The 12094-nt window shown below is 41.7% G+C and overlaps 1 protein-coding gene across 1 annotated transcript; it reads left to right on the forward strand.

Annotated features, from left to right (window-relative positions):
* Positions 1-230: 230 nt before the first annotated feature.
* On the forward strand, positions 231-1178 carry LOC124959079 (olfactory receptor 10Q1). Its single transcript, XM_047517721.1, has one exon. The coding sequence runs from the start codon at positions 231-233 to the stop codon at positions 1176-1178; it is 948 nt and encodes a 315-aa protein (XP_047373677.1).
* The last annotated feature ends 10916 nt before the right edge of the window (positions 1179-12094 follow it).

Below are 12094 nucleotides of genomic sequence, written 5' to 3' on the forward strand. Positions count from 1 at the left end.
TGCCTCCTCACCAGGATCTTCCACAGAGGAGTGTCTACCCCACCCATAAAAGTTCCCAAGGAAAACATGCCAGAGACTCTGTCGTGAATTCATTCCCAAGCACTGTGGTTGGAAACCAGATGCTAAATAAGTAATTCCAAAGTCGAAACTCAGATTTTAAGTCCCTGTTCGTGTGCGGCCGTGAAGCAACCCAACCAAACAGCGCTCCCCACTTCCCACGTGCAGGAGGCATGTCGTCTTGGAACCCTGTGCTCAACCAGTCGGGCCCCGCCGAGTTCGTGTTCCGCGTGTTCACCGCGGTCCCCGCGCTCCAGGCCCTCCTCTTCCTCCTCTTCCTCCTCCTCTACTTGATGATCCTCGGCGGCAACACCGCCATCGTCTGCGTGGTGTGCACGCACAGCTCACTCCGCACCCCCATGTATTTCTTCCTGTCCAGCCTGTCCTCCCTGGAAATCTGCTACACCTCTGTTGTGGTGCCCTTGATGCTGTCTAACGTTTTTGGGGCCCAGAAGCCCATCTCGTTAGCCGGCTGCGGGGCCCAAATGTTCTTCTTTGTCACCCTTGGCAGTACCGACTGCTTTCTCTTGGCAGTCATGGCCTACGACCGCTACGTGGCCATCTGCCACCCGCTTCACTACACCCTCATCATGACCCACAGGCTGTGCATCCGGATGGTGGTCGGCTCGGTGGGCCTGGCCCTGGTCCTCTCCCTGCAGCTCACCGCCTTGATCTTCACCCTGCCCTTCTGCGGACGCCGCCGGGAGATCAACCACTTCCTCTGCGACGTGCCCCCGGTGCTGCGCCTGGCCTGTGCAGACATCCGCGTGCACCAGGCGGTGCTCTATGTCGTGGGCATCCTGGTGCTGACCGTCCCTTTCCTGCTAATCTGTGTCTCCTACGTGTTCATCGCCTCCGCCATCCTGCGCATCCGTTCCGCGGAGGGCAGACAACGCGCCTTCTCCACCTGCTCCGCGCACCTCACGGTGGTCCTGCTGCAGTACGGCTGCTGCAGCCTGGTCTACCTGCGGCCGCGGTCCAGCACCTCCGAGGGCGAGGACCGCCAGATCGCCCTGGTCTACACCTTCGTCACCCCCTTACTCAACCCTTTGATCTATACCCTTAGGAACAAGGATGTTAAAGGTGCTCTGAGGAATGCCATCATCAGTAAAGCAGCCTGAGTCCAACTGAAGGCATAGGGGTTGGGGTGGGTATCTGCCAGTTGTATGTCAATCAACTCTAAACGCGAATTGAAATAAATATTTACCTTCCCAAACTTGGCATTTGATTTTTTTTTGGGGGGGAGGGGGTCATATTTGCCTTATTTCCACTCATTTTTTTTATTATAAAATTGTGAACAAATGGGATACATGTTGTTTCTCTGTCTGTACATGGCGTAAAGGCATACCATTTGTATAATCATAAATCTACATAGGGTAATGTTGTTTGATTCATTCTGCCATTTTTTCCCCTTCCCCCTCTCCCCTCCCACCCTTCCCCTCCATCTATACAGTCCTTCCTTCCTCCATTCCTGCCCCCCTCCCTAAACCCAACTCCAACCCCAACACTAACCCTTCCCACCCCCCATTATGTGTCATCATCCACTTATTAGCGATATCATTCTTCCTTTGGTTTTTTGAGATTGGCTTATCTCACTTAGCATGATATTCTCCAGTTTCATCCATTTGCCTGCAAATGCCATAATTTTATCGTTCTTTATGGCTGAGTAATATTCCATTGTATATATATACCACATTTTCTTTATCCATTCATCAATTGAAGGACATCTAGGTTGGTTCCACACTCTGGCTATTGTGAACTGAGCAGCTATGAACATTGATGTGGCTGTATCTCTGTAATATGCTGATTTTAAGTCCTTTGGGTATAGGCCAAGGAGTGGGATAGCTGGGTCAAATGGTGTTTCCATTCCAAGTTTTCTAAGGAATCTCCACACTGCTTTCCAGAGTGGCTGCACTAATTTGCAGCCCCACCAGCAATGTAAGAGTGTACCTTTCTCCCCACATCCTCGCCAACACCTGTTGTTGCTTGTATTCTTGATAATCGCCATTCTAATTGGGGTGAGATGGAATCTTAGGGTAGTTTTGATTTGCATTTCTCTTATTACTAGAGATGTTGAACATTTTTCCATATGTTTGTTGATTGCTTGTATATCTTCTTCTGTGAAGTGTCTATTCATTTCCTTAGCCCATTTGTCGATTGGATTATTTACATTCTTGGTGTAGAGTTTTTTGAGTTCTTTATAGATTCTGGAGATTAGCGCTCTATCTGAAGTATGATTGGCAAAGATTTTCTCCCACTCTGTAGGCTCTTTCTTTGCATTGCTGATAGTTTCTTTTGCTGAGAGAAAGCTTTTTAGTTTGAATCTATCCCAGTTATTAATTCTTGCTTTTATTTCTTGTGCTATGGGAGTCCTGTTGAGGAAGTCTGGTCCTAAGCCGACATGTTGAAGCTCTGGACCTACTTTTTCTTCTATAAGATGCAAGGTCTCTGGTCTGATTCCGAGATCCTTAATCCATTTTGAGTTTAGTTTCGTGCATGGTGAGAGATATGGGTTTAGTTTCATTCTGTTGCATATGGATTTCCAATTCTCCCAGCACCATTTGTTGAAGAGGCTATCTTTTCTCCATTGCATATTTTTGGCCCCTTTGTCTAGTATGAGAAAATTGTATTTATTTGGGTTTGTGTCCGTGTCCTCTATTCTGTACCATTGATCCACCTTTCTATTTTGGTACCAATACCATGCCGTTTTTGTTACTATTGCTTTGTAGTAGAGTTGAAGATCTGGTATTGCGATACCCCCTGCTTCACTCTTTCTGCCAAGGATTGCTTTAGCTATTCTGGGTTTTTTATTCTTCCAGATGAATTTCATAATTGCTTGCTCTATTTCTGTAAGGTACATCATTGGGATTTTAATTGGAATTGCATTGAATCTGTATAGCACTTTTGGTAGTATGGCCATTTTGACAATATTAATTCTTCCTATCCAAGAACATGGGAGATCTTTCCATCTTCTAAGGTTTTCTTGAATTTCTTTCTTTAGTGTTCTGTAGTTCTCATTGTAGAGGTCTTTCACCTCTTTTGTGAGATTGATTCCCAAATACTTTATTTTTTTCGAAGCTATTGTGAATGGGGTAGTTTTCCTAATTTCTCTTTCTGAAGATTCATCGCTTATATATAAAAATGCCTTCGATTTATGTGCATTGATCTTATATCCCGCTACTTTACTGAATTCACTTATGAGATCTAAAAGTTTTCTGGTGGAATTTCCTGGTTCCTCTAAGTATACCATCATATCATCAGCAAATAGGGATAGTTTGAGTTCTCCTTTTCCTATTCGTATCCCTTTAATTTCTTTGGTCTGTCTAATTGCTCTGGCTAGAGTTTCAAGGACGATATTGAATAGAAGTGGTGAAAGAGGGCATCCCTGCCTTGTTCCAGTTTTTAGAGGGAATGCTTTCAGTTTTTCACCATTTAGAATGATATTAGCAATGGGTTTAGCGTAGATGGCCTTTACAATGTTAAGGAATGTTCCCACTATCCCTATTTTTTCTAGTGTTTTGAGCATGAAGGGGTGCTGTATTTTATCAAATGCTTTTTCTGCATCTATCGAAATAATCATGTGATTCTTGACTTTAAGTCTATTGATATGGTGAATGACATTTATTGATTTTCTGATGTTGAACCAACCTTGCATCCCTGGGATGAAACCCACTTGATCATGGTGCACTATCTTTTTAATATGTTTTTGTATGCGATTTGCTAAAATTTTGTTTAGAATTTTTGCGTCGATGTTCATTAAGGATATTGGTCTGAAATTTTCTTTCCTCGATGTGTCTCTGTCTGGTTTAGGAATCAGGGTAATATTGGCTTCATAGAATGAGTTTGGGAGAGTTCCCTCCTCTTCTATTTTCTGGAATACTTTGAGAAGTATTGGAATGAGTTCTTCTTTAAAAGTTTTGTAGAACTCGGCTGAGAACCCATCTGGTCCTGGACTTTTCTTTGTTGGTAGGCTTTTGATGACTTCTTCTATTTCATTACTTGAAATTGGTCTATTTAAATTGTGTATGTCCTCCTCGTTCAGTTTAGGCAATTCATATGTCTCTAGAAACCTGTTGATGTCTTCGAAATTTTCTATTTTGTTGGAGTATAGGTTTTCAAAATAGCTTCTAATTATGTTTTGTATTTCGGTCGTGTCTGTTGTGATATTTCCTTGTTCATTCCGAATTTTAGTGATTTGGGTTTTCTCTCGTCTTCTCTTTGTTAGTGTGGCTAAAGGTTTATCAATTTTGTTTATTTTTTCGAAGAACCAACTATTTATTTTGTCAATTTTTTGTATTGTTTCTTTCGTTTCAATTTCGTTGATTTCAGCTCTCAGTTTGACTATTTCCTGTCTTCTACTACTTTTGGTGTTGGTCTGTTCTTCTTTTTCTAGGACTTTGAGCTGTAGTGTTAGGTCATTTATTTTTTGAGTTTTACTTCTTTTATTAAATGCGCTCCATGAAATAAATCTTCCTCTAAGTACCGATTTCATAGTGTCCCAGAGATTTTGATATGTTGTTTCTTTGTTCTCGTTTACCTCTAAGAATTTTTTAATTTCCTTCCTAATATCTTCTGTTATCCATTCATCATATAGTAGCATATTGTTTAATCTCCAGGTGTTGGAGTAGTTTCTGTTTTTTACTCTTTCATTAATTTGTAACTTCAATCCATTATGATCTGATAGAATACAAGGTAGTGTCTCTATCTTCTTGTATTTGCTGACATTAGCTTTGTGGCATAATATATGGTCTATTTTAGAGAAGGATCCATGTGCTGCTGAGAAGAAAGTGTATTCGCTCTTGGTTGGATGGTATATTCTATAAATGTCTGTTAAGTCTAAATTATTGATTGTGTTATTGAGATCTATGGTTTCTTTGTTCAATTTTTGTTTGGAAGATCTGTCCAGTGGTGAAAGAGGCGTGTTAAAATCACCTAGTATTATTGTGTTATGGTCTATTTGGTTTCTAAAATTGAGAAGGATTTGTTTAACATACATGGATGAGCCACTGTTTGGGGCATAGATGTTTATGATTGTTATATCTTGCTGATTTATGCTTCCCTTAAGCAGTATGTAATGTCCTTCTTTATCCCTTCTAACTAACATTGGCTTGAAGTCCACATTATCTGAAATGAGGATGGATACTCCAGCTTTTTTGCTGAGCCCATGTGCATGGTATGTTTTTCCCCATCCTTTCACCTTTAGTCTATGGGTATCTCTTTCTATGAGGTGAGTCTCTTGCAGGCAACATATTGTTGGATCTTTCTTTTTAATCCAATCTGCCAGTCTATGTCTTTTGATTGATGAATTCAGGCCATTAACATTCAGGGTTATTATTGAGATATGATTTGTATTACCAGTCATTTGGTTCATATTTAAAATTTTTGACCCATCTTGGTTCCTCCTTTATTTGACAGTTCCTTTAGGATAATTCCTCCCTTTGCTCATTTGCTTCTTTGTTTTTTATCTCTTCCTCATGAAATATTTTGCTGAGAATGTTCTGTAATGCTGGCTTTCTTTTTGTAAATTCTTTTAGCTTTTGTTTATCGTGGAATGATCTTATTTCATCGTCAAATTTGAAGGTAAGTTTTGCTGGGTATAAGATTCTTGGTTGGCATCCATTTTCTTTCAGAGCTTGAAAAATGTTGTTCCAGGCCCTTCTAGCTTTTAGGGTCTGGATTGAAAAATCTGCTGATATCCGTATTGGCTTCCCCCTGAATGTAATTTGGTTCTTTTCTCTCACAGCCTTTAAAATTCTGTCTTTATTTTGTATGTTAGGTATTTTCATTATAATGTGCCTTGGTGTGGGTCTGTTGTAATTTTGTGTATTTGGAGTCCTATAAGCCTCTTGGACTTGATTTTCCATTTCATTCTTCAGATTTGGGAAATTTTCTGATATTATTTCTTCAAATAGATTGTTCATTCCTTTGGTTTGTTTCTCTAAACCTTCCTCAATCCCAATAATTCTCAAATTTGGCCTTTTCATGATATCCCATAGTTCTTGGAGATTCTGTTCATGATTTCTCACCATCTTCTCTGTTTGTTCAACTTTGTTTTCGAGGTTAAATATTTTGTCTTCAATATCTGAAGTTCTGTCTTCCAGCTGTTCTATCCTATTGGTTGTGCTTTCTGTGGAGTTCTTAATTTGGTTTATTGTTTCCTTCATTTCAAGGATTTCTGTTTGGTTTTTTTTCAATATCTCTAACTCTTTATTGAAATGATCTTTTGCTTCCTGAATTTGCTCTGTTAACTGTCGATTGGTGCGATCGTTCAATGCCTGCATTTGCTCTTTCATCTCATCGTTTGCTTCCCTAATCATTTTAATTATGTACATTCTGAACTCCCTTTCTGTCATTTCTTCTGCCATGCTGTCGTTGGATTTTATTGATGTAACATCTAGATTTGTTTGGGGCATTTTCTTCCCTTGTTTTCTCATATTGTTCAGGGATCAGTGGGTCATTAAGATATTGCAGATTTCCTCTATCAACTTATAATGTCCCTGAAGATTGCTAGTATATCCCCTCTTATCCTTCAGTAGCCTGAAGTCTTGGAGGAGGTTGATAATGCAGAGCTCCACGAAGAAGCTGCCTCTCTAGGTGTGGTAACCCTCAGGTGGCGTATATTCCCTGCTAGTGGGCGGAGGTGCCTCCACTTGTTGACCAATGGTCATCCAATGGGGAAGTAGACTGTGGGCTGAGGCAAGGCCTGTTTGTGCCTATGTCTCTGGTTTTACCGTCCCTGTGGGAAAACCTCCCCCGGCCGGGAAGAGTCACTCGGTGGGGACGTCTCGCTAGTCAGTTGCCCTCCTAGAGGTTCCCCTCAATCTACAACTACCTCCTGGGCTGGGCTGTCTTCTTCTGCAACGATCCCAGGGGCCCGGACCTACGTCCTGGGCCTGGGAGCCTCACCCTTCGCAGGCGAGTCTCCTTAGGCTGCCTCTCCCAGAGAATCTGCCCACCGCCCTGGAAACTTCGCTCCGCCCCTAGGCGTGTCTCTGTGCGGCTCTTCCAGCAAGAAGCCACCTAGTTCCTGGGACCCTGCTCTGCACCAATCGCCTGGCTATGCAGCCCCTCCCCTGAGCCACCACCTGGAGCCCCGTACAATAGCTCCGAGACACAGAGACCCGCCACACACCTCCTCCTCCGGACAGCCGCCCGGTTTCCGACGCAGTCACTAGGAATCCAAACAACTCACTTCGGGTCTCCTCCTCCCGCCAACCACCCGTAGCCCTAGGCAGTCACTCCAAGTCCAAGTGACCCGCCCTCTTCCTCCTCCTCCTCCTTGGGGTAGCCCCCCAGGTGTTCAGGAACGGTGGCTCCGAGACCAGGTGACTCACCACGCTCCTCCTCCAGGCAGGCCACCAGTGTTCAGGAGCGGTTGCTTTTAGTCCAATCAGCTCACCACTCGCCTCCTCCTCTGGCAACCGCCTGTGGTTCTGATGCAGTCACTCCCAGGCTAAGAGTCCCACCGCTCTCCTCCTCCAGGCAGGCCACCAGTGTTCTGGAGCAGCTGCTCCGAGTTCAAACAGCTCGTCACGCAGCTCCTCCTTTGGCAACCGCCCGCAGCTCTGATGCAGCCACTCCCAGGTCAAGCAACACGCCGCGCTCCTCCTCTTCCTCTGGGCAGTCCCCCGGCGCTCAGGAGCGCCCACTCTGAGTTCAAACAGCTCACCACGCAGCTCCTCCTCTGGCAACCGCCCGTGGCTCTGATGCAGTCACTCCTAGACCCAAGCGACCCGCCGGGCCTCTCCTCCTCCTCCGGGCAACCCCCCGGTGTTCGGAAGCGGTCACTCTGGGTCCAAACAGCTCGCCACGCAGCTCCTCCCCAGGCAGCCACCCGGAGCCCCAGCGGCTGCTCGAGTCCAAGCGCTATGCTGAGCCGCCTCCTCTACGATGATCCCAGTTGTCCGTGTTTACCGCTCCAGCGGGGAGAGGGGCGTCTCGCCGAGCAACTCCACTTCACAAATTCCCTGCTTTCCGGGGCTACCGCCCCATCCGGGACGCCTCCCCAACAGGAGAGACTCACCCGGCAGCTTTGAGTTGGTCCCAAGTCTCTCACTATCTCCTCTTTTGAATCTTGCGTCCTGGAGCAGCGTGAAATGCAGCCGCCCTCTAGTCCGCCATCTTGGCCCGCCCCCTCCACTCATTTTTTGAAGTGCTTTAAACAAGATTTAATTTCTAAACAGAGCTTCCAATGAAGGACCTGTAGTCTACTTAGTCCTACTATAAAGTTTCTGAGTTCACGCAAGCAATTACTGTGTCAGGAAACCCCCATACCTGCAGTGAACAAAGGCTGGTACCTATAGTCTTGCAGCCTCCTGAGGAGATAATGACACTAATTTATCCTGTGAGTGGTGTCTTACGTAAGGAAATGTCATAAAGACACAGTTTACTCAAATAAATGCTTTACTGTGTCAAAGGTGATAGCAAATCATAGCTTATTTAATGTATGAATTTCATTCATTCCATACATCTCAACTGATTGTCTTTCATTTTCTTTCATTTTTGCCATGCCAGGAAGGGGACAGAAATTAGTTTTTGTTGACTAAGCACCTGAGATTGCCTGCCATAGAAGGGTATTGAGGGCGACCTCTGATTGCCAGTAGCTCCTGCGTGAGCGCCCCCTACTGGTGCTCCGCCTTCCTCACCACCTCACACCTTCATAATGGCTGCTGCTCCTAGATCCACTCAGAGGGTCTTCAGGTACTTGCGTTCCAGTTCACATAAGCTTTCGAGTAGAATCCACATCCCTCTCTGGTGTTCACAGCAGACATCCTGTTCAACCTCTCGTGCACACCCTGAGGAACAACGAGGGGAAGAGGGATCTGGGGACAATTCCTCCCTCCAGAACATCTCTGGGAGGGTCCAGCCTGCAAAGCTGATTTCATTAAACCACACCTGGAAGAAAGTGAGAGTATCTGCCTGTGAGTATGAAAACTGACCTAAGAAATTGGTATAACTTTTCTGAATGCCATATGACTAAGTATGACAAAGGTCTTGAAAAGTTTCTATCCTTTGATTTCATGTAATGTTGTACTCTAAAAACATTCATTTCAGTAAATTTGCAGCCAAACAAAATTAAAAAGATAAAGTTGCTGCTTACATAAATACAAAATGAAAACCAATTTAAAATCTATAAAATGGAAAGCAATTAAGAGCCATAAAATCGCCCACCCCCATGGAAAACCAGTGCCCTGCAACCCAAGCCTAGGCCACCTGCATGAAACTCCAGTGCTGTCCCCCACCATGAGTCTCCATCTATCAACATGTGGGGATGTCTCTGCCCACCCTCTTGAATTATCCATGACCCTGACATGGCCATCTTTAGTTGGGGCAGCTTCCATCCTGGGACACCACATTATCAAGTACTTTTCATGCATCAGGCTACTGAAGACTGGGAGGTTTGAAGAGTATACTACAGTTTTGTTGTAGATTTTTTCTTTATTATTATTATTCCTTTCTATATTATTTTATAATTTTTCTCACTCTATGTTCTTTTCTGTTTCCTTAGTCTCTTTATCCCTTTTCTCATGCTAACAACCAACTTCTTTTGATTCCTCTTTCACTCTTCCTATGATATTGTACCTCTATATTCTTACTTCCTACCTCATTAACATTACATCCTACACCCCTCCCCATCTTCTTTTTCCACCATTAGAAATTGTTGACCTTATTGCAAACCTATTGTTTATGCTGTAGATAATAATCAAACTTAGTATCTCTGTTTATTATGACAATACTGTTTAAGTCTTCATAGGAGCTATTTGGTTTAAGGCTGCATATTGTCTGTATTGCGTACTGCTGATATTGATGTCCCCTTAAAGGTGAGGTATTGGAAACCTGCAGGGACACTATAAACCTATAGGGGGGAATTGTAATACCTTGGATCTGCACTGCTAGAGGGAAAAATACACAAACAACATGAAAAAAAAAAAAAAAGGAAGAAAGTGCCTCAAACAAATCAAAATGTTATATTACTAGAATCCATTGACAGCATGGTAAAAGAAATGTCTGAAAGGGAGTTCAGAATGTATACAGTTAAAATTATCTGTGAAGTAAAGGATGATATAAGAGAGCAAATGACTGATCACTCCAAAACACAGTTAAAGGAGCAAATGCAGGAAGCAAAAGATCATTTCAATAAAGAGATAGAGATTCTGAAAAAAAATCCTTGAAATGAAGGAAACAATAAACCAGATTAAAAACAATAGAAAACATCACCAACAGACTAAATCACTTGGAAGACAGAACCTCAGACAAAAAGGACAAAATATTTAATCTTGAAAATAAAGTTGACCAAACAGAGAAGGTGGTAAGAAATCATGAATGGAACCTTAAAGAATTATGGAATATCATGAAAAGAACAAATTTAAGAGTTACTGGTATTGAGGAAGGCACAAAGATACAAAACAAAGGAGTGAACAATTTGTTTAATGAAATAATATCAGAAAATTTTCCAACCCTGAAAAATGAAATCAAAAATCAAATACAAGAGTCTTACAGAACACCAAATACCCAAATTACAAAAGATCCACACCAAGGCACATTATAATGAAAATGCCTAACATCCAAAATAAAGATAGAATTTTAAAGACTGCAAGAGAAGAGCATCAGATTACATATAGGGGGAAACCAAAATGGATATCAGCAGATTTCTCAGCCCGGACTCTAAAAGTTTGAAGGGCCTGGAACAATATATTTTAAGCTCTGAAAGAACATGGTCTCCAGCCAAGAATCTTATACCCAGCAAAACTAACCTTCAGATTTGAAAACAAAATAAAATCCTTCCCTTATAAACAAAAGTTAAAAGAATTTACAAATAGAAAACCTGCACTACAGAACATTCTCAGCAAAATATTCCATGAGGAGGAAATTAAAACAAAATGGAGGTCAGCAAAGGGAGGAACTACCCTAAAAGAAAAGCTAATCAAAGGAGAAATCAAGTCAAGTTAAAAACCAAAAATAAGCCAAAATGATTGGAATACAAATCATATCTCAATAATAAAGCCTGAATGTTAATGGCCTAAACTCACCAACCAAAAGACACTAGGCTAGCAGATTGAATTTAAAAAGATCCAACATTATGCTGCCTTCAAGACACTCATCTCATAGAACAAGACATCCACAGACTAAAGGTGAAAGGGTGGGAAAAAACCTACCACACACAGAGACTCAGTAAAAAAGCAGGGGTTTCCATCCTTATATCAGATAAACTGAATTTCAAACCAAAGTTAGTCAGAAGAATAAAGAAGGACATTTCATACTGCTGAAGGGAACCATAAATCAGGAAGACATAAAGATTTTAAATATTTATGCCCCAAACGATGGAGCATCTATGTACATATAAAAAAATCCTTCTGAATTCCAGGGAACCAAACAGACCACAATACAATAATACTGGGTGACTTTAATACACTTTGTCACCACTGGATAGATCTTCCAAACAAAAACTGAACATAGAAATAATAACACAACCAATAATTTAGACTTAACAGACATATATAGAATATTTCCATCCATCAACAAGTGAATACACTTTCTTCTCAGCAGCACATGAATTCTTCTCTAAAATAGGTCATATGGTATGCCACAAAGAAGCCCTTAGTAAATATAAAAAAATATTTTTAAAAATCTGTATTCTATCAGATCATAATGGAATGAAATTAGAAATCAATGACAAAATAAAAACCAGAAACTACACCAACACCTGGAGACTAAATAATATGCTATTGAATGAAGTATAGATAACACAAGACATCAGGGAGGAGATTAAAAAAAATTTATTAGAGATAAATGAGAAAAATGATACAACATATCAAAATCTCTGGGACACTATAAAAGCAATACTAAGAGGAAAATTCATTGCATGGAAAGCATTCAAGAAAAGAATAAAAAATCAACAACTAAATGTCCTAACAGTACATCTCATAATCCTAGAAAAAGAAGGACAAAACAATACAGGAAATAATTAAAATCAGAGCTGAAATCAATGAAATTGAAACAAAAGAAACAATTCAAAAAATTGACAAAACAAAAAGTT

The sequence above is a fragment of the Sciurus carolinensis genome, chromosome 11 (genome assembly GCF_902686445.1).
Source record: "Sciurus carolinensis chromosome 11, mSciCar1.2, whole genome shotgun sequence".
NCBI lineage: Eukaryota > Metazoa > Chordata > Mammalia > Rodentia > Sciuridae > Sciurus > Sciurus carolinensis.